A 22,558-nucleotide genomic window follows, 5' to 3' on the forward strand; every position below is an offset into this window, starting at 1 on the left:
TTTGATTGAGCATTGTGGAGGACCACATTTGTAATATTTTTTCTCCCCTTAATTATCTTGTTTACAAACAAAAAATAATAACTAAAAGTCTCCCTTATTGAAAACCTTCCTTGAAAACTCTTCAAGACTTTGGCAACAACATCCAATCCATTTATCAAGTTCAAAATGAAGATCCTATTAGTTAACAACTCAGTAAAATTACATTAATATATAGGATCTTCATTAATTTTACAGTCCCTACAGATTATCTCCATATATATTTTAACAATCAAATTTTTCAATTTTGTTTGGTTCGTCAGGTTGACGTACAATGGTGGCCATGTATTTATATTACTCTCTCTTCTTCTTTTTTTCTTCACTTTTTTCATTGAATGGTGTTAATAATAAGAATTAAGAAAAATGGGTGATGATAAAGCATGTGGGCCATGATTAAAAGATAAGGTAATGTGATGGAAAATGAAAAAGAAAAAATTATTAATAGGAGACAAAATTGGAAAATACTAAGATCAAATGCGATATATATCCACTGATGGTTGAGTAGTACGACTAATTAAAACAAGAGATTGATTAGCTCTAAATTCTAATACCATAAATGGAATAAGTTGATTGAGAAAATCATATAATTTGTCAACACATCAATCAATTTCTTTAATCTTTTCCCACTAATTAGTACTTGATCACAATATAATTAAATAAATAATTTCATTTATTCAAAAAAAAAAAATTCTCTTACAAATAATAGAAACTACACAAATCTATATTAAAAAAAAAAAAAAAAAAAATCACTATGGATATTAATCACGTAAACTTTACGTATCATTTACGCAACTTATATGAAGATCGAGATAGTGGAGTGTGAATCATATTAATTGATCACTCGATCTCAACACTGACAAAAGTAAACACAGGCCGGCTGCCACAAAGAGAACAACGCTAAATGTTTTTCACACCGGTTGAATTATATTGTTCTTATCTCTACGCTATACTTTGACTTTGTTTTTCTTGGGGGAACACTTGTTTTTTTTTTTTTTTTTTTGTGGTGGGGGTGAATTATACATCATGTTTTCACCTATAATTTATGTTGGCGTTGAATTGTGCAATGTATAGGAGCTGGAAGTGGAAGCTGTTGGCGTTGCGTGTAGAGTGCTGTGTCGTACACTAAGTGGGCGAGTGTGGTGACGTCATTGATCTTAGCCAAAAACGACGACGCTAAGAGTCAAATAAGTAATTAACTTCTTGTAGATTTGCACTACAATTTTTTCTCTCTTAATTAATTAATTGAGTTGTTGTCGTGGGCGGTAGCATAATTTCTGATTAAGTGTGTAGATAAAGACTTTTGCAATTTGCCACCAATCTCACGTTATATGTGAATCCAACTTCCCTCGCATTAACTTCTTTTTATATTTCTTTCTTTCCACATGACTTCTCTAAGAAACCTAATTAACATGTTTATCCATTACGTATTAAATATAGGACAAATTAATTAATTAACATGTTAATCCATTACATTAACATGTTTATCCATTACGTATCAAAATCTCAAATATTTGAGATTTTGATGCCCTCTATTCTAATTTTACCATCATTAAAATTTATGAAATTGAGGGTAATTACGTAATTTCATAAGTTTTAATGAGGATAAAATTAGAATAGGATACATCAAAATCTCACGTGAGACGCACATGAGATGATTTCCATCCAATTAGACGGAAATTAGTAACGGATGGTTTAAATTAAAAAATTTTGAAACATTAGGGAGTTACATTGCTAATTTTTAAATATTAAGGTTCGAATTGAAAAACTCATGAAACTTCAGAGGATAAAATGAATTTAACCCTTAAATATACATGTAATGCTATAAATAATATTTTTTAAAATAAGTTGAAACTGTCATGTTAGTATATATTATATAATTAAAAAAAAAATGTAATTTCTAGTATACTCGAGTGAGAAAAAAAATATTCTTTGAGTGTTTTTCTTGAGTTAAATATGAGAGATTCTACTGTCTTCTTTGTAAAGAAATGCGTAGATAATGGATGGTATGTGTGCTGATTATGTGACGTGCTGCCACTAGTATTAATTTTCCCACCCCACTTTTGGTCAACATTTAAATGGAATGCTAGCATTGGTCTTGTGGAGAGAGCGTGAAGTATATATAAATATATTTATGGTTCCGGTCCAATTAGTTGCCGAAATGGCATGTTCTATGGTCGGGATCTTCTACAATTTTATATATATATATGTCCATTTAGACCTTTTTTTATCAAACAACATAAAAAATGTTATTTATTAAAAATGTAAAGTATTATTAATGAGAATTGAATATATTTTTATCAAGTTTTTGCGCTTTATGTCGTAAATTTTTTTTTGAGGATTTACAATCTCTTTAAAATTGTAGGGAATCTTGATCTCGCTTGATATATTGGCGTGGGTTCTGTCTACCTCGAGTAATCGAGAGCACAAAGGGCTCACTTGTTAGGGGTAAATGGGTCATGCACTTACTTATGTGATGTTAAAAAATATATATATTACAACATTTGTTGTAGTATTTTCAATGGTTGATATTTATTTCACTTTTTCTCTCTTAACAAAAAAAATCAAATTAGATATGAATCTTTTTTTTTAAAAAAAAACTACATCACATGAGCCAAATCCCTTTGTGGAGTTACTTGTAATGCATGCAATTCGAAATGGTAATTGCACCCGACCCTAACCTTCTTTTATATATATTAAGAGAAATGATAAAATTTATTATTTCAACCATCTCCATAGAGTGAATAGATAAATTTATAATTGAATTTATGTACTCATATGAGTCTACAAATCTAATAGTTAATCTGTTGAAATTGAAAAAAAGAGTAATGAAAATATGGTTGTGTAACATGCCTCTTATATTAACAATCAAATATTTGAAATAACTTCTATGATATTTTGAATAACACTAAGAAATAATACTTAATCCCACCCACCCCGCCCCCCCAAAAAAAAAATCAATTAATAGAGCATGTATGACGAACACTTTTTCAACTATCATTTGTTATTTATATTTTTTAATGAAAAAATTAATAACTTATTATAGTATATATACATGATAGCAGTGGCGGAGCCACTTGAGACTTTGGGGTGCCGTGAAGCTTTTAAAAAATAAATTTTTTTTGCTATTTTTCTACCCAAGTTTCACACAGCACCCCCAAAAAAAGAAAAAAAAATAAAAATTATCTTCTACTTATACAAGTTACTACTCGGCACCCTCAAAAAAAATTTAGGAACACTCCCAATATCAATTGAATGACTCTGCCATTGGATGGTAGTATAATCTCCGGTTTGTAATACAATAATATAATTTAATCATGTTTACATTTGCTTTACTTTGATAAACCTATTGTAGAATGGGCCTAGTTGGTTCAATCACAGAGTATTATTTTTTTTTTTTTTTTAGATTTAGATGAATATTAATTTTCATCCTCTTTCTAAGATTAAAAAAAAAAAAAAAAAAACCCTATTTTACCAACAAAGGTTTGACTCGTTTGAAATTATTAATGATATTTTCGTAATTCAGTTTATCCTTTAACAAGTTCATGCTTTTGCATATAATATAAATATAATCAAGGACAATGTTATTTGAGACCGTTTTAGATATTTGAATATTCAAATAAACTGTTAAATAAAAAGCACACCATAATTCTGATTTTATTTTTATTTTTAGCTCTGATTCTTGTTGGAGGATTATGGCTTTATTACAAGTGGGCCTATTCGTCTAATGCCATTTACAAGTGGGTACCATTTTTTTTTGGCCCAAACAGCAAGACAAGACATGATGTCTCGTACATTAAAACCAGGCCTATTGCCCAAGTACCAAAGGGTTTGATTGCTAATCTATTTAGGATTTTTTTTTTTTTTTTAATTTGAAAAAAAAAAAAATGTTCTGATGATACTTATTTTTTTGTTTTTAAAAGTAGTTTGTGATCGAGTTATTTATTAATATTGTTGTTTTGGCAATAAAAATAAAAAGACAGAAGCAAAAATTTTATCAAACTGGGCCTCGTGTTTGCCAATCCCAATGGCTAGGCACGTGTATCTTAAATGTATAGGGTTCTTGAACAAATTTTTCCTCTAAATTATATTAGAAGAAATTTATCTAATATAATTTATTAAACCAACATCAATCTTTAAAGTATGTGATTCACTGATTCCCATATGTATTTTTAAAAATGAACGTGAGAATCATATACTTTTAAACCTATTAGCCGCCATCCGTTTATCTTATTAAAAATGTATGTGTGACGCAACAAATGCTAGTTTAACACAACCACTTATATATAAAAACATACAACCCATATGTACAACATATTAGGTTTGATCCTAGCACATATAATCACATGATTTTGTAACTAAATCAGGAATATACAAATCATTACTAATTCTACTATAAACGGCTCTTGTGATCAAGAATTGTTTGAAACTTTTGTTATTAAATATATATATGTTTTTAAAGTATGTAATTTACGGATGCTTTAAAAATAAATGTCAATTTAATAGAATGAACTGAAGGAATTTTCTTTAAATTTGTCGGATTCAAATTCCTAATAATTTGGTGCTCAAATTGCTGGTAATATGGACAACAAATATAAAACAACTACTATGGGGCCCACTTGTAAGAGAAGAGGGTACTCTCAAATACCTAATCGTGCATGTAAGCGCTATAAAGATTAAAGACTCACAGTTGCTGCTTTAATTGCTAACGATCTAAACAACAAAATTATTAAAAATTTGCATCCAAATATATCGTAGCTAAGTTCTTCGTGAGTGGAAACCAACTAATATTGTTCGCTACTTTGTCATTATTATGTTAATGGGTGATAAATAAAATGTTATCATATTTATGGAGTAATGTTAAGTGCCATCATTTTATTATCATTTTATCTTTTAAAGTTACATGTCTTTTAAAATTATTATTTGATTTAAAATAAGTTAATACTGAATTTTAATCCAACGATAATTTTAAAAATTACTCATAAATAAAAAATAGTAGGTTACATTACTCCATATTAATGTACTCACATGAATGCTAATTTTCCTTAATCTCCTTCACAATGCTGTATTTGAAAGGTAATTAATATCATATCTGTCGGCCCCACTAAAGTTTTAGCTTTTAAACTGCTCATTAAACTCTATTTGCTGGAAGCTCAATAAAAACCACTCACAGCAATGAATGTTTAGGAGTTAAAAGGGTTAAAGTTTCCTGCACCGTCGATATTATGTATGAAAAAACAAAGAGATCTGAACCATTAGTTTAACTCCGGAAGACACGTAGCACTTATGTGGAGAAAAACCCTTTGTTTTTTTGAGGGCTCACAGCGCTTCCTCCTTGCATCACATGCATACGATTACCCGTTCTAAGTCGGGAGCACAGTATAGGCACATGTGCAAACCTATAAAGAGCCAGCACGTGGCATATCAGCCTCTTATGGTAAGCTTCACTTGAATACATTCCCATATATGCTTCCTCCATGTATGGCATAGTGTAAACGGACAAGATTCTCTAAAACCCACTCCTGGGCCCACAAAATCCCACGTGCGCGGTCAAGATGAACCCCAACCATATATGGAATTAGTGCAGAGCTCCATACAATCTCTCTCGTCATAGTTAAAGCACAAACAAGCTCAGAGATAATCTCAAGTCCTTTTCTCATAGTTTGTGTTTCTGTCTCCGGCGTGTCCCCGCCGGAAAATCTTCCGGCAAAACCCCGGTGAAGGTAATTTCAACCCAATACCCTCTCATTCATCTCAATTTTTATGGCTTGGCCTCCATTGCCCTATCTTAGTGTGCATACGTAGATATGTATATATATACGTAGTGTGTGTAGAGGTTTTGAAATTCACTCTGATCGCTTTCGGCTTTACTTCTCTGTAAACGATGCGTTTTGATCTTTCTAAATCATTGACTGCATGTCGTATGTGATCGAAGCTCGATTTCTTGGGTTTGAAATTGTTTTTTGAAGTGTTAGGTTTTGCTGTTGTTTGCAGATTGAATTGGCGAGGCTTTGAGCTGGTCTTTGCGTGCTTTGTGAGTTTATGGGCAAAGCGACGTAGTAAAGGATCCAGTTTTGTGAGAGTGGGCTGACTCAGTGAGTCTTGCTTTGGCTGGGATCATAAAATGGTAGGCCCGGAACTCTGATTGAAACTTTTGCATGCAAATGCTCCGTTGGAATCCTTTCGGGGTATTGTGTATTTGATTTTCTTTCGCGCTCAAGTGGTTTTCTTTGGCTTTGTGAATGTTGGAACTTATGTGTCAATTTATGGTACTGCATATGGTGTATTTTTGTGATTGCTACTGCTTTGTTTTATTTCGTTTGGTTGAATATTTTTGTAATTGTTTGGGATTTAAAAGGGTGTTTCTCTGTGTTGGATTTTAGGATTAAAAGACTATGGCCTTATGATATAAGTTAATTGCTTATATGGCCTTAGGATATTTTTGTATCTATTGGCATGGCTTTAACCAGAAACATGCAGTTTTTAGATGATATTCTTGAGCAAATCTGCCCATGCTCGGGAGCACTTTTTGCTTGCAAAGTGATCAAGCCTTTCCTTGAGTTCCTTTCACAATCATTATTCTATCCACTGTCTTGCTGGGTTAGGATTACTGACAAGTGACAACAGATGAGTTCTAGCCCTCTCCCATTCCTTGTCAGGTTGCTTAAATACCGCAACTATTGAAATGGTGAACATCTGGTTGTTATTGCTATTATCAATCTATTGTTTTGATATTCAACAACCAAATGTTTCATCAAATTGCAAGGATAGATCTGCTAGAGTTTCCTATGAAAAGATTCATATCACGGTTGATGGGTCAAGTTGGTGGTGAGTGATCTGTGGTTGCTTATTTTCCCGATACAGGCAAACTCTAACCCTTTCTTCAATAATCTCTAAGCCTAAAGCAACCAATTTTTATGCATGAAAGCCCATCACAGAACAAGTTTCCCAATCTGTCGTATATCGATAAAAGTCAACTTCTATTACAAACATATGGCTAGAGCTGCATTTTTCTCATTTATAATCAAATAAACTAAGATCTAGGGCAAAAGGGGTTGGTGAGAGAGAAACATTAAAGAATGGACCAAGCGAGGAGGACTTAGAATAGAATGAGAGAAAGGAGTTGATCATGATTTTGAACCTGCCACTAAGTATGCAAATAATAATTATTTTTTTCTGAGTTATTTTTCAGAAATTAATGTTGTGCATTAAAGGTTAATACTGCCTCATTGATTCTCTGATCTTTCCTTGAGCTATCATAACGAAAACCTTTGTTTACTCAGTTCCAGTAGATCATATGGTGATAATTCACCATTGGTGCCTCACCTTAAAATTTCAATATATGTTTTGAATATGTCAAATCATTTTTGTTGAGAGGTTAACCTATTCAAAAGCAAGCTAGATTTCAGCAATTTGGATCCAACCCATTCACAATTAGGTTGAATTTTGAGTCTTTTGGATCAATCAACTTGGTCCATCTTCTTTTTCTATTTAGGTGTTTCTCTTATTTAGTTCCTATATACTTGGGTAGCTCCCTTTCGCTCTTAATAAATTTCGATTACTTATAAAAAAATAAAAAAAAAATCAATCTGATCCATCTTTTTTCCGGAAGTTAAAAAAAAAAAAAATTATCTATATACTTTCTTTTGACTTTTAACAATATGTGTTTTTGGGAGAATTTGTAAGATCAAGAGGGAGGGATTAGAAATTCCCCGTTTTAGATAATTGTATGCTGTGAAATTGAGTAGATTGGAAATAAAAGGTTATTGTGGATACAAGTGAATGGTTAGAGCATTCCCAATGGAAGAGCCAAATTTTTATGCAAAATGGCTTCTCAAAACGCACTTTATCTAGTTTAGCTAATGAATTTTTAAAGGTCTTCTACATTCGATTAGCTATATTTTTATCTATATCATTTAAATATTATTAAAAGTGAGAAAAGTTTTGAGAAAAAGAGAACATATGAGAGGAAAAATGGGAAAATTTTTGGGAAAAAGAGAACATGCGAGAGAAAAAGTAGGAAAAGATTTGAGAAAAAGAGAAAACAGGTGAGAGAAACAATAAAAAATAAAATGGATCCCTTAAAAAGTGCTACTACATTTAGCTTCTTTTTTTTTTTAGTTTTTCCAATCAAATATCTATTTTACTTTTTTTTTTTTGCTAATCCAATGTAGGAGTTTTTTTAAACATTTGAAGAGCCATTTTAAATAAAAATAACATTTGACTCTTCCATTGGGAATGCTCTTATTGATTCTGGATTGCCCATGGTTGATGGATGGGAGGTGCTGTGTGCTGAGCACTATAAGGAACTTATGTGTTTAGGGCAAGATTTTGGTTTACTTTTTCTGTACGATCCCTGCATTAGTTATTCTTATTATTACCTAGTTTGGAGTTTGAGCAGGGAACATTTCCTTGAGTTATTTGAGCTACCTAGTTTTGGAGCTTTAACTTGATCCAGATAACTTGCTAAATGCGCTTGCGTATGCTTTAACTAGGTGGGGCTTGAGCTAGTCTTGAGCTACTTAACTCATTTTAAAGCCTTAAATAGATAAAAATGATTAATTGGAAAGTAATGAGTCTCTTGTGAGATCTCCCTATCATGCAGAAATCTTTCCAAAATATCAGGAAACCTTACTGTCCGATTGAAGACCTACAAGGATCTTACTGTGGCCAAGTAACATATGTGGAGAACTCACAAATGGATAAATAATATGATATTTCCTATTTTTAAAAAGAGTTTGACAAGAAATCCCACCTACTTGTCATGACATGTTTATTCCTTTTCATGCCCAAAGTACCTCAAGATGTAAGAAGAGGGAGCCATGTGGTAGGGCGACTTTGTTTGAAGTCTGTATTCTGAAATTCAATTGTAGTATAACTAACTTTGTCGTGGTAACTGAATGTTGGTACGTATTGATCAAGTTTTCACAAATGATGTGGTTCCTCTCTCTCTCTCTCTCTCCCATAAAATTAAAATAGAGAGAATGCAAAACATTAAAGAAAAAAAAAGCCAAAAAGCCAAAAAAGCCAATTTATTGGATTAAAAGGGAAACCAAGAGCATGTAACATGTAGGTCGAACTATGCATATCCTCCAAACCGAAAAGGAAAGAATAAAGGAATCTTTTAAAGTGATCTAGGTCACCATAAGGAATCCTTGAAAGTGATATGGATCACCGGTGTGTAGGTTGAGAGCACATGCACCTCCGGAACATTTGTTTGTGTATAAAACAGAGGAAGACACTCAAACTTAAGCATTAATGCTGAGTTTCGTTAAAAAAGCCTGCATAATTCGTGAACTGAGAACATGCCCTCAAACACATGACATGTCTCAACAAGTGATGCTTTCCATCTTATATGAAACTCCTGTGTTGTTAGAAATTGATGTCCCCAAGGCTTTGTGTTTGTGAGAGTTTCTAGAGCTTCACCTTCGTCTTTGGTTAGATGCAAGTTTAATAGCAATGATATGAACTTGACAATATCTCTTTGTTACTATAGTGAGATCCCTTTGTTATTATAGCGAGATTAATTGTGATCATGCTTTTACTAATTTAACTATAAAAGTAATTTATACTTTAACTAAATAAGTTTTAGTATAAAATATTCGGCCATATATAATTTGATGCCATAATAGGTTGTAAAATCTGTTTGCATCATGATTCATTATTGTTAAATTAATAAACATACTTAACCTCCCCTGGTAACATAGAAAATAAGGAAGTAATCAATTAACATTTTTACATCTTTGGACAAGTGCTTTTGTTTTCTCTTTAGTGATTAGTTATTATGACTTTCTTGTTCTTTTTGCCCCTAATTTTTAGGTGGCTTCTCTTGTATACTCCATGTGCACTTGGGAGTGCTTAATGCTTTTAATGATATTTCGATTATTTATAAAAAAAAAAAAAAGGGGGACATTTTTGCATTCTGATTCCAAGTTTATTGGGGCCAATTTCCTTATATGGATGCTTCATAGTGTGAAGTACTTCGCTTTCATGACCTAATATGGATAAGGGGTATATTAGTGTTTCCAATAAAGGGAAGAGAACTTCCCTTGTTTGCTTGAATTTCCTAAAAGATGATTCTTTATAATGTCCTCATGTTAAATAAATAATTACAAATGAGTGAAATTTCCATTTGAGACATGTTACATCACATATACGTCCTCGGGTATGGAAGAAGGGAATACCAAGTATTAAGAAAGGAAAAAAAAGAAACAAAAAAAAAAAAAAAAAGAGAAGAAAAAAAAGATGGAGAACCTTTGCATTTCAACCATGTTCTCATGTCCAAATTCTGAAGATGTTGGCAAACCCATAACCTGGTTCAATCTAACACCTAAAGAGTGAAGCTCATTCTATGTCTATGATCACATGCAATTATTAAATCATTGCATTTAAATGCACGTTCAATGTCCTTTTTATTTAGTTCAACTTGCTCTTTTTCACCATTGCTTGTGTTGTGCAGGGGTACATTTACTGTGGCACTCTCATAATTTTCTGTTATCTAATCAAACATTCAACAGTGGGTTTGCTTTGCTTTGACGACCAATCCTAGTCGAAAACGAGCCAAGTTGAGTTGAGTTGAGTTGAGCGCTACTAAAGCTGATATTAGTGAATTCAAACTCTTGAACCAAGCTTGAACTTAAGTGGAGTTTTGAATAGCTTGATCGAGTTTGCCTTGCAAGCTTTATTAAATGTTTGATATTGGCTTTGCATGCTCACTTGCACTAGTCAAACAAGCTTGTGAGAGTATATATATATATATATATATATATATATATATATATATATAGAGAGAGAGAGAGAGAGAGAGAGAGAGAGAGAGAGAGAGACTCATGCTTAAGGAAATTAATTAAGGTTTGAACCCAAGTATTCTTTGCTCTAAGGCTTGGAGTCAAATAATTTCCTTTGCTGAACCCTTTAAAGTCAACAACCCTAAGTGGTAAATATGTTTAATAAGGAGTGAACTATAAATATATTCTAAACCCCAAGGGGTTGGCCTTGTGGTCTTAAGGAGTATCACCCTATATATCTCAAGTTCGAGACTTACTAAGTGCAAACTTCCTCTTGGGGGCCACACCCTCGGTGTAAAAGCCAGTGATTTACCCTGATCCCTATAGGGAAACTTCCGAGGGTGCGGTGCACGGGTCCGAGGTTTACTCTGCAGGAGTGGGTCTGAAGGGCCCTGCCTTGCCAAGGTTATATATATATATATTTTTTTTTCTAGTGGCTAGTGTATGAATGAGCCTAGATTTCTTTGGCCTAACTGATCTAAGTCGCATGATGTTTAAGCTCACTCGAAGGTACAGTGATATAAAAATTTGATTTGATATTGGCCCATTTACTGATGATTGAGCTCGAGCAAGCTTCAAGACAAGCTGATTATGAGCTGAATTTAAGCAGCTTGGATCATTTCACACCCTAACCACTCTCTTTGGTAACCTCATATATAACTCCCCACCACTCACCTAAAAGAAACAGGTTTTGAAATCAGGAAGTCTGGTTGTAGCTTGACATATTTAGCCAAAAGAAGTGGGAATGCTTCCAAGCAGTTCCAAATGTTCATTACTATTTTTTTGCACTTAATTCTGACGTACTTATTCCATTTACTCCCCTGGTTATGTTTCTGCTATTTTGCTCTGTAAAACTTGATGGTGGAAATAATTGGTTTGAATTTATAACGAAAAATAAATAGAATTGAATAAGTTAAAGTAAAACTTGAAGTGGATAAAAGTAGGTGGTTCAAATTTATATATTTATTCATCTTTCCGTAGGAGGACACATCTCTACTTCCTGTGAATTAAATTCCTGATTCATTGAGTTAAAAGCATCTATATCTGTGCCAATAAATACCCTTCTCCATATCCTAAAGTCAAATAAAGTCAAATATGAATTCTTCTTAGATAGATCTGAACTGACTTCAGATTACGAAAGTAGCTGTCACTTGTCTCAGCTGTAGATGATTTGGTAGTGTACGTATAGAGTTGAAAAGTTTATGTAGTTATACCAAACACAATACTGGGATGAAAAAGTAATTAGTTCATTGTTTGCTTTTATTTGTTTGCTTTCTCCAATTGTAATTATGTGAATTATTCAAACAAAATTCGCTAAATTGTTACTGATAATTTCTGCTTTCACCAAAATATTTAAACCAAATCCATAATTTCTGATACTTCAATGTCTTTTTGAGATAGTTGTGCAATAGTAATATGCATTGAATACCTCTGTAGATGTCTTGTGTATGTAATTTATTGATTGATATGGTAGTAAATGATCAAGATTTTTTTCCATGGTTGGGAAATGTATTACATGCCATGTTTATAGCTTGGACATGTAAAATGGAGTTAAGTTTGGAAGCATCTATTAACATTTCATTCTAATTAAATTACTAGCTAAGTGTAGCTGGATTCATGGAACAATTATTGACAAATCACATATAAGAGTTTGTTGGCCATGCAGTAAAATCTTAATTTGGGGAAAAAATCTAGTTGGTTAGATTTATCTGGCATACCTGGCGGCGGACTTTTGCGTTGGATTTTAACATTGTGATGATAAACCTTATCTCATTGGCAACAATATGGTTTGAAGGTGTCTGTGAGGTCAATGAATTATAACTAATTTCCTAAGAAAAATGATCAGATCTAGCTATTGTTCCCCTGTTTTAATGCCAAACAGCATTCTTGTTTGCCTTAAAAAAAGGAACCTTGATGTGTCATGTCAATGCGGCTCACATCGGCAAAGATTTCAACAAACTATGCATAGCTGTAAGATTTTGAGCTGCTCTTGTAATGGAATTTAGGCAGCCTTCAGGTTTTAAAAATTATGGAGTATTTGGGCTTTCCTTCAAATACTCTGTAAGTCAGAAAAGTTTTACCACTTCATTCAATTTCACTATGGAATGACTTTATGAAAGGCTGAATAGTTTCAAGAGGTTTTTTTTTTATAAGTAATTTTTTTTTTTACCCTAGGCAGATGGGAAGGAGAGATTCAGACCTCCCTTTCATGAAGCTTGGTTCTTAGCCGATTGAACTACCTCTTAGGGTTTACTAGTTTTAAGAGAATTAATTTGATGCAAGGGGCAAGACATGAATTTTATTTTTATTTTATTTTATTTAGGTCTAATAACTGGGTTATTAATATTTAGTTTTATGTTTTATTTAATTTTCAAGAGTCAAGGATATTTTTGGTAATTTAATAAATGGGTATTGCCCCAGGCTGAGTTGTTAGGCTATTTAAGTGTGCTTTGTACTCTAATGGGGGCAGACTTTGATGGAATAAAAAATATGTTGAATTGATTCTCCTCTCTTTTTCTCTCCCCCTAGCTTTTTCTCGCTTTCTTTCCCCCTAGCTTCTCTTTCTTTCTCCCTTCCCCTCTTTTAGATTCTTTCTCCCCTCTTTTCCCTACATTCGCCGCATGATTTCTTTGTGATTATTATTGTCCTGCATCATAACTAATGCGATATTTTGTGCTAAAATGTGGCATTCTGTAGATGGCTGGTCTACTTGTCTTTATTGGTGCAATTAGTTTGATGAACATGAAATTTGTGTTGAGACAGGCTTTCTCATTTCTCTTCTTAAGTTAGCAATTATTTTAAGATTGTACATTCTCTATCAACCTTTCTAAAATGTTGTTATTGGAAGTCTTTTCAGCACAAAAGCTTTTGGATGCCCAGGGATGCTGGGTGTCTAACTGATGGAGAGATGGGTTGCGATAATACCTCCAGAATTGATCCAAAGCGTGGTCATCAGTGGTTTATGGATGCCAGTGGGCCAGATCTGTTCAACAAGAAGCAAGCTGTAGAAGCTGACGATGGAAGACCAGTTTCAGGAGTTGCACATATGAATGTTTTTCCATGGGATAACAGTCCTAGCTTCCAATCTGTTCCGGGGCAATTCACCGACCGCCTCTTTGGATCTGAGCCTTTACGGACTGTCAATCTGGTTGATAGGAATATTCCTTCTGTTGGAAGTGGAAATATGGTTATAGGAATAAAAGGTTTTGAGAATCAGTATGGAAAAGATCCTTCGGTGGATTTGTCTATGTCTCATACTATTGAAGATCCATCATCATGTCTGAGTTTTGGTGGGATAAGAAAAGTTAGAGTCAATGAAGTTAACTCTGACAATGGCATGTCTGAATCTATGGGGCATACCTACAGTAGGGCTGATAACAGTATAATATCTATAGGTGCCTCCTATAGTAAGAATGATGCAAATGCCATATCGTTGGGTACTACTTACAACAATGGGGATGAAAATGCCATCTCAATGGGCCCCACCTTCAGCAAGGCAGAAAACAATTTCATGTTGATTGGGCACACGTTCAATAAGGGAGATGGCAATTTCATAACAAAGGGTCACAACTATGGCAAGGCAGACAATAGTATGTTATCAATGGGTCAGCCATTTGACAAGGGGGATGGAAATTTTATATCCATGGGTCAGTCGTTTGAAAAAGGAGATAGCAGTGTCATATCATTGGGTGCCTCCTGTACCAAGGGGCATGAGAATTTTATTACAATGGGCGGTAAAGCCAACGAGAATTTTATATCAATGGTGCCATATAAGGGGGATCATATCATATCAATGGGTCCAACCTATGACAAGGCAGATTCCAACATTTTATCAATGGGATCTTCCTATGACAAAGGAGATTGCAGCGCTCAATCTTTGGGCCACAACTATAATAAGGGCGCTCAATCTTTGGGCCACAACTATAGTAAGGGCGAGAGCAATACCATATCTTTTGGAGGTCTTCATGATGAATCTGAGACAGATCCCTCTGGGGGGATCATTAGTAGCTATGATTTATTGATGAGTACTCAGAACGCAGCTCAAGCTTCAGAAGAAGTATCAGGCCAGAAGGATCTGGTTGAAACTAATGCTGATCCGGTTGTAAATGATGCTCAAAAAGCTAAACCTGATGCCAACCCCAGGAATAAGGAGCCAAAGACAACTAAGAAGGTTCCTCCTAACAACTTTCCTTCAAATGTCAAAAGTTTGTTGTCTACTGGTATGTTCGATGGGGTCCCCGTGAAGTATGTTTCCTGGTCACGTGAGGTATGCTTATTCTTCTATGTTTCTTGGCCATATTTGCAAAGCCGATTTAACTTTCTGAACCTCCTGGTTCTATTATTTTGACAGAAAAATCTTAAAGGAGTTATAAAGGGAACTGGGTATTTGTGTTGCTGTGACAGCTGCAAGCTTTCCAAGGTAAGCAAATTACATTACCTTTTGGCTTCTTTTAGGAAAGTCGACTAAAGAATGTTCAGTTTGAGTTTAATGACCAAGCTGGTATTTTGGATTTCATCATGCAGTCTCTAAATGCTTATGAGTTTGAGCGTCATGCTGGTTGCAAGACCAAACACCCGAATAATCACATTTATTTTGAGAATGGAAAGACCATCTATGCTGTTGTTCAAGAGCTGAAGAACACGCCTCAGGAGATGCTGTTTGATGCAATTCAAAATGTGACGGGTTCTCCAATTAATCTGAAGAACTTCCGGATCTGGAAAGGTAATTTTCAAACATGAAAGATAATTATACCCCTCTTCATTGTCTCTTCATAACTAGGTGAAGTTAAATATTTGTTGTTCTCTCATATGATTTTTCTGTCTTCCGACCATATTCTCAGCATCATATCAAGCTGCCACCCGTGAACTTCAGCGTATCTATGGAAAGGATGAAGTTATCATGCCATCCTGAGATGAAAACCCTTCCTTTCTGACGATTTTGAGGTTGTGAATATGTGATATGCGCATAGCAGAATACAACCTATAGAATATATAGAGTCAGTGGGGAATTTAATAGTTTGAGCTGATGGATGTTTATAAGTATTTTGGCTTCCTTTTTCTTCTTCTTCTTTTTTTTTTTTTTTTTTTTTTTTTTAAACTTTTTGCAAATTAAGATTTTAATTTTAATTTTGGATTATCTGTTGGATGTAGATTTATCTTTTGGGATGTGTCTGATTGGAGCACTAGAGTTACCTTTTTCTGTGTTAGTCGTGGTGGCAAAATAATTCCTCTGAGCAATGGGGCAGGTTAGGTGCTTGGTCAGATTCGATAGTATTTGGCTTTTTGGGAAGTGATAGTCTATTCTATTTAACAAGAAGAAATATTTTCTGCATAAAATGGAATATTTTTCAAGAAAATTACTAGTTTTCTATTGTTTGGTAGAGACCTGAGAAAATAATGTCAAAAATATTGCGGGTGTTTGATTGGCATGCAAAACTTTTGCATACCACAATCAGACCCAAAAAAAAAAAAGGTGGGGAGTTTTGGGAGTTGGGGTGGTTGCAAAGGGAGGACAGGGAAAGTCCCAAAAAAAGGTTTTATACCGTAACAAATGTAGCCTGTGACAACATTTGAAAGTAAAGGAAATTAGAAGTGTTTAACTGTAGATAATGAGAGGGTGAAATGGGTTGGATTATGTTAGCTTTCGAACATTGCTCAGAAAAAAAATAATAATGTAAGCTTTTGAACATACCCTGATGATTTTTGGGACCAATCCTCTGGTGATATGCTTGTTAAAGATTGCAAGCAATCCTAATCTGCATATCTTACTATAGAGTGAGAACACTGCCCTTCCCATCTGACCAAATTTACCTTATCATAAATGATAAATGGCCAAGTTCAGCTGGTTTTAGCTCAAGCTGTGTTTTCTCTAAAGTAGGTCCCATATTCCAATATTGTTGTTTCTTTTTGCCTGTTCAATAGTGCGGTTCACTCCATTTCAGGCCGACCTGGTATTGTTTGTCTTGGTTTGCAATGCTGTAGTTATCGCCGCAGCATTCTAGGGTAAAGTCACAAGCCAACCTTCGGGGGTGGCCGAACCGCCCGAGGAGTCAAAGGAAAGATTCTGCCACCTCCAAATGAATGCACCTCATACAATACCTTAGAAAACATTTCCTCAAGCAAAACCCAGAAGTCAATGTTTACATCAGTGTCAGGAAACATCATTCCTATTTTTCCTGAATTTCCTCCATGAGCTGGTTTACCAATCTTGCAAACAGACATTTCCGCACAAGCAATCTTTTCGTATCGTCTTTTGGCTAAATCCTATCCCCATTCCTTGCCCAGAAATACTAATTTGAGGCGTAAGGTTTATCTCATATATCCATATCTGCTCGTCTTAGCTGTCTCCCATAATCCTATATAAATAGCTTCACGTATTGGGAAATGATATTAATGCAGAAGGAGCATAAGAGATTAATGGTGATTGAGATGTTTACTGCTCCATTAAATCCTGTGGAAGGAAGTGGAGAATGTCTGTGAAAGACAAAGATCATAGAAGAGAATCGTCTAGTCGTATTTCTGAAATCATTAATAAAAGATAATAAGTAATAAACGTAGGATTTTTAAAGTGCCTTGGAATTACATGCAACACAAAACTCAAATTCCAAAAGCTGTTTCCCTTCAATCATGTTCATTCGTCGGTACTACGCTGGAAACATCAACGAATACACGATTTGCAGTCCCCATATTCTCGGTAAATGTAGCCGTTTGTTCTTCGTTTGGTGCTGCAGTGCCAGTAGATGCAGGCTGATCCACCCTCTTACCCCATAGAACAAAATATAGCCCAATCACAATGATAACTGCTCCAATAATCCTACAAGAACCCAAGTTATATATATTAAAAAAAAAACCACCATATTGGTTTAAATGTAGTACATAATTTTAGGAACAAAGTTTTTATGGGTTGGATTCTTTCCTCTCGATTTATTAAACTGACATCTGTTTTTAGAGTGTTATGTACTCAGAGGATTAATGTTTGGGATGAAGGCTAACCTTCCTAAATACATTTCCTCTGCTAATACGAAGGAGCCCACAATTGCAACAACGACAGTGCTTAGAGGACTAAAAGCAGAGAAGAAGACGGGTCCCCTTGCCCTGATTACCACCCCCATGATATAATAACTTATTCCAGAGAGTATTCCCTGTAATGGAAACTTCGTCTGTGAGTATAAACCCAATATATATATAACAGGAAACATTGAATAAAATTCAGCAAAAGTAGTTGAAGGGAGAATTTCTTACCGCATAAAGACAAGCTAGCAATTTGGCATCCCGGTGAATGGACCACACTGCAGCATTGCCCCTCTCAAATGCCAAGGCCACTATGGTGCATTCCACCGTGGCCGACATGCATATCAAAGCTGTGAGGGAGAGCTTGGCAGGGTATGATCTAAGCGTAAATGCCTACAAAAAATCACCCATTTTGTCATACCAAGTTAAAATTGGGAGTCATTAACAACCAGAGGCAGAGAGGGTAGCAAGGTTATGCATGGTTTAATCTGCACTGAGATGAGCTTTTTGGATAGACCATTTGGGATAGATATTACTCAAAAGTAAGCACGCTTCAGAAATGAAAGGTTTTTGCTAACTGGAAAAGAAAAAAAAGCTATTGAATTGAGAAACTAACGTGTAGAATCATGAAGGAAGACCAGAAGAAACAAGAACCTAAGACCAGAAGAGCACCCTTCATGACATTTTCCTTGGATGCAGGTCTAGCAGATGGATGATCATGAGGGTTTCTTCCATTTGTCCATGGCGGATTTATCACAGATCCTTTAAACAGAGTCATAAACATTGCTCCGCCAACCGCCACTAAGGTCCCAATTATCTTTGCCTTGCTGTGCAGTCTCCTAGTATTGACCTGCTCAAGCCTACAAAAGTAACATCTCCCACTTCCTTGATCACTCTATACAATACAAAGCCACATGCACAAAAAAAGGTTTTCTTTTCTGTGTAAAAAAAACTTACCCAAAAACCCAAGCCATTGAGAATGCGAATGCAGGAATGGTATTGCACATGGCAGATGTGAAAGAGGCATTGGTATACGTCATCCCAATAAATAATAGGTTCTGGTCAAGAAGAGGGCTGTACAGAAAAACAAATACAAAAAAAAAAAAAAAATAGAAGATTAAACAAACTTGTGATATATGGTAATGTTCTGTCTGAATCGTCTAGATTCTTACTCAAAGAAGCTCAGCAACATTGCCTTCACGAAGATGGACAGGGTCATCCTTGGCCTTGATGTCCTGTTGGGTGTCATGTCATGTCAGTATATTTAGCTTCTTCATGGAAGATGTAAATTTCAAAGAGAGAGAGAGAGAGAGAGAGAGAGAGAGAGAGAGAGAGACCTTTCCAAAACAATGGCAAAAGGAGTAATAACAACAGAGGCAATGGCCATCCTGTAGGCTATGAACACAAAATGGCTCATCCCCTGATCTAAAGCATACTTGGCAATAATGGACATTCCGGCATAGCCAAACTGCAAAAAAATGACAGCCAAATATAGCTTCACGCGACAAAATAAGCGACGCAAGGACTCCAGAGGCATTGTCACTTTTGTCTCTCTCACAGTACCTTGAAAAGCTTACAATAGAGGGTAGCCATGGCCTATATATAAAGAGTTGTAAGCCCCCACTGATCAATTTTGATACGTTTTCTTTTGAATTGAGTGAACTCAAAACCATATTCCTCAATGTAGAAAAAACCGTTTTTTTCTTCAAAACATCAAACAGGCCAGGCCACCAGTTTTGCATCAAGAGGGAAGTAACTGCAGTAAGCAAACATCAGAGAATGATCCCCATGAGAGAGTGTTTTAGCCATTTCATAGAATCCGCCTAATGTACACGTCATTTATGCTACCGTTACTTGTCATACTAGCTTACACCTTTTCATCACAATCTAGACACGAAGTCGGAATTGCCTTGGCATCGATCGTTGCTAGATCACTAAGGTAATTATGTGTCACGTGCTCACATAATCCAGCTCACATAAGTGGAAATTAGAAAGTTAAATGCTTTATTACACATCAATATCCTATTTTCATGTCACTATATTTGCTAACTTGCCAGGGTGTAGCATCACTCAATTAGAAACCCAATCAATCAAAAATGAATGGACTTTTGCGCTTCCTAGCTAGTGGTGGATTGGGATTGGCTGTCATTGTTACCTAAATTGTAATCCGTTCGCTCGACTGTAATTGTGAGAGACTCTCGATGTGACCTACTTACCTGAACTCCTAAGTATCTCGAGACTTGCTCCGGTACGTAAGCCCTATCGAAAACCTCTCACAATTGTCTGTCTGATTGCTAGAAGTCAATTACAAGGGATCCCAACGCCCAAGTGGTAGCGTTTGACAAGGAAAATGATTTAAGAATGTCAAATATTTGAAACATTTTTTATCAACATTCATTGCATTTTTACTTGTCCCTTATCTCTCTCTCTCTCTCTCTCAAGCACTTAGCCTTCACCTTATACAAAGTTACTTGTGCATGGAGGTAGAGGGGATTCCTTTGAGGGCTAGTAAGATCAATATATAGAACTAAAACAAACAAACAAACAATCAATCATAATTAAAGAAACGTTTGCATCAATTAATCACAAGATGTTCAGAAGCATCAAATCACAAATTAACATTAATAGATTGTAGATTTTGGTGGATTACACACGTACGCAAGGGAGAGTGATCGAGTAGATTGCCATGCAGGCATCACTGGCTTCATTACTGCAACTTTTGTTTGATTCCCTTCTTCTTCTTCTACTTATCATATCTTACTCATTCTGGTGTCCTTGCAAGTGCTTGTCTTGTTGCTTCAATTAATGTCCACTTTGCTTTCCTTCATTCCATATTTAGTAATGTTGCACGTAATTGTTTTTATTTGAAACCCCGAAAATTTTAAAAATTAGTAATAAATGAAGCAGGAATTTCCGATCGTCCAATAATCATTCTTATCTTCTGAGTAATGACGAAAAAAAAAAAAGGTTGTCAGTTATATATGGTGGTGACGCTGGCTCCACATCAAACGTTTTTCCTCCACCTGCTGACAACACTATAGAGGAAGAGGTGGCACAAGTGCAGAGGCGATTGGAAGAAAAAGAAGCTGAAGTTGCCAATTTGAGGCCACGTATGGTTGGTGTGAGCAACCAACTGAATCAAGCCCAACAAGTGGTTGGTCAGACCCAAATAAAACCAGATAAAAACAATCTTCTACATCTCTTTTGAGTCAGAGAGGGAGAAAGCAAATTGTAGAGAAAAAGCAAACATAAAAAACAATATTCTACATCTTATTTACTGAGATGGGTTTAGAATTGTTTTGTGAGAAAAACAAAACAAAAAAAAAAAAAAGGAATCGTCTGGAGAAAATAAAGTAATGGATTACTTGAGAGTAATGGACACTCAGAAACTAAGATAAATAATGTGTCGTATGGCAGGATAACATTTCTATATATGGGAGATACCGAGAAATAATTTGTGTTAATAATTTGTCGATATTTTTTTAAATTTTTTTTATAAATTCAATAGATTAACCATTAGATTTGTAGGAGTTCGTTATTGACTTACGTAGAAATTATATAAGTCCACAAATTTAATAACTAACTTGTCGGTTAAGATAGACAAAATATAAAAATAATATTGACGTCAACTATTTCTCGGAGATAAATTATGTGACATATATGAACAAAGATGTATATCTTGGGTAATTAGCTGTTCGAATGAGCCCATATGCCTTGGGCGCACAAGTTCGGGACAGGTGGGTTCTCTTTGTGAGGACAACCTGAACGCGACTTTCCGGCAATCAATTACACACCAAAGCATTATGCATAGCTCTACTGAGGCCTTCAAGCGTGCACGTACTAACACATGGGCCTGGCTCACCCTCACCCAAACATTGTTTAAATTTGTTTTCTTGCTAATGTTATATATGACAAAGAGATCTAGTTTTTATCATTTTATTCCGAGGATCAACTCTGGTTTCTTTTAAAAAAATCAAGAATTAATTAGAATATCCATAAAAATGTAGTATTTAGCATTACTTCATAATTCAAACATGACAGTGAAATATTGACTAATATATATCAAATTAACTAGCTATTTAGAGTAATAGTGTACGTACGTAGGTCATTACACATATAAAACACTGCAAATTTCAATCGACAAACAAATTAAACAGTTACATTAGGTTCTATAATCGTTAGCGTAACCGGTTTCGTGTTAGTGCCCTCGTCGACATGGACACAAATTCTTGGATTTGAAGTCGTTATGCTCTCATTCATAAGAGATGTAGTAGTATGGGCATTTGGTAGAACCTCATCGCTGTCGGATTTGGTAAGCTTCTGCTCCTTGCTCTTGCCCCATAAAACCAGATATAGGCCAACAACAATGACAACCGCTCCAATAACCCTAATAATGTATATATATATATATAGTTCAGTTATTAATTTCCCATGTTACAATATTTTCTTAATTTGAGAAAAAGAATTAAAAGAATTAATTAAATATTATTTTACTGCACTTTTACTGACCTTCCTAAGAACATGTTCTCGTTGAGCATGAAGGTGGCCATGATTGCGACAATAACCATGGTTAGGGGTCTAAATGCTGTAACGAAAATAGGTCCCCTATCCTTCAGTATCACTCCTTGAATGTAATAAGTAATCGCTGTAGATATTACCCCCTGCATGTATAAAACTTCACTTCTGAGCTCTAATAGTGTTTAACACTTAAGTATAATCTAGTATCT

The 22,558-nt window shown here is 34.9% G+C and overlaps 3 protein-coding genes across 4 annotated transcripts in view; 1 reads left to right on the forward strand and 2 right to left on the reverse strand.

Annotated features, from left to right (window-relative positions):
* Positions 1 to 5,662: 5,662 nt before the first annotated feature.
* Positions 5,663 to 15,882, forward strand: LOC132188532 (uncharacterized). Of its 2 annotated transcripts, none has more exons than XM_059603016.1 (6): positions 5,663 to 5,756; positions 6,028 to 6,160; positions 13,669 to 15,087; positions 15,172 to 15,240; positions 15,345 to 15,543; positions 15,662 to 15,882. In XM_059603016.1, exons 2-6 carry the CDS (start codon positions 6,158 to 6,160, stop codon positions 15,730 to 15,732), a joined length of 1,761 nt encoding a protein of 586 aa, XP_059458999.1. In that variant the 5' UTR covers positions 5,663 to 5,756; positions 6,028 to 6,157; the 3' UTR covers positions 15,733 to 15,882. The 2 variants fall into 2 exon arrangements, with proteins under 2 accessions (XP_059458999.1, XP_059459000.1); XM_059603017.1 differs by having other exon boundaries at positions 13,678 to 15,087.
* A 1,342-nt stretch (positions 15,883 to 17,224) lies between these two features.
* On the reverse strand, positions 17,225 to 19,503 carry LOC132188207 (WAT1-related protein At2g39510-like). Its single transcript, XM_059602616.1, has 7 exons — positions 19,169 to 19,503; positions 19,004 to 19,066; positions 18,789 to 18,905; positions 18,448 to 18,691; positions 18,063 to 18,224; positions 17,814 to 17,962; positions 17,225 to 17,634 (listed from the first exon to the last, which is right to left on the reverse strand). The coding sequence occupies exons 1-7, from the start codon at positions 19,366 to 19,368 to the stop codon at positions 17,442 to 17,444; spliced, it is 1,128 nt and encodes a 375-aa protein (XP_059458599.1). The 5' UTR covers positions 19,369 to 19,503; the 3' UTR covers positions 17,225 to 17,441.
* A 2,477-nt stretch (positions 19,504 to 21,980) lies between these two features.
* The window catches only part of LOC132188087 (WAT1-related protein At2g39510-like), a 3,644-nt gene continuing 3,066 nt past the window's right edge, over positions 21,981 to 22,558 (reverse strand). The window contains exons 5-6 of the mRNA XM_059602498.1: positions 22,341 to 22,492; positions 21,981 to 22,218 (exon numbers count right to left, since the gene is read on the reverse strand). Coding sequence (XP_059458481.1) covers positions 21,981 to 22,218; positions 22,341 to 22,492 — 390 coding nt within the window. The remainder of the gene's footprint in view (positions 22,219 to 22,340; positions 22,493 to 22,558) is intronic.

The sequence above is a fragment of the Corylus avellana genome, chromosome ca7 (genome assembly GCF_901000735.1).
Source record: "Corylus avellana chromosome ca7, CavTom2PMs-1.0".
NCBI lineage: Eukaryota > Viridiplantae > Streptophyta > Magnoliopsida > Fagales > Betulaceae > Corylus > Corylus avellana.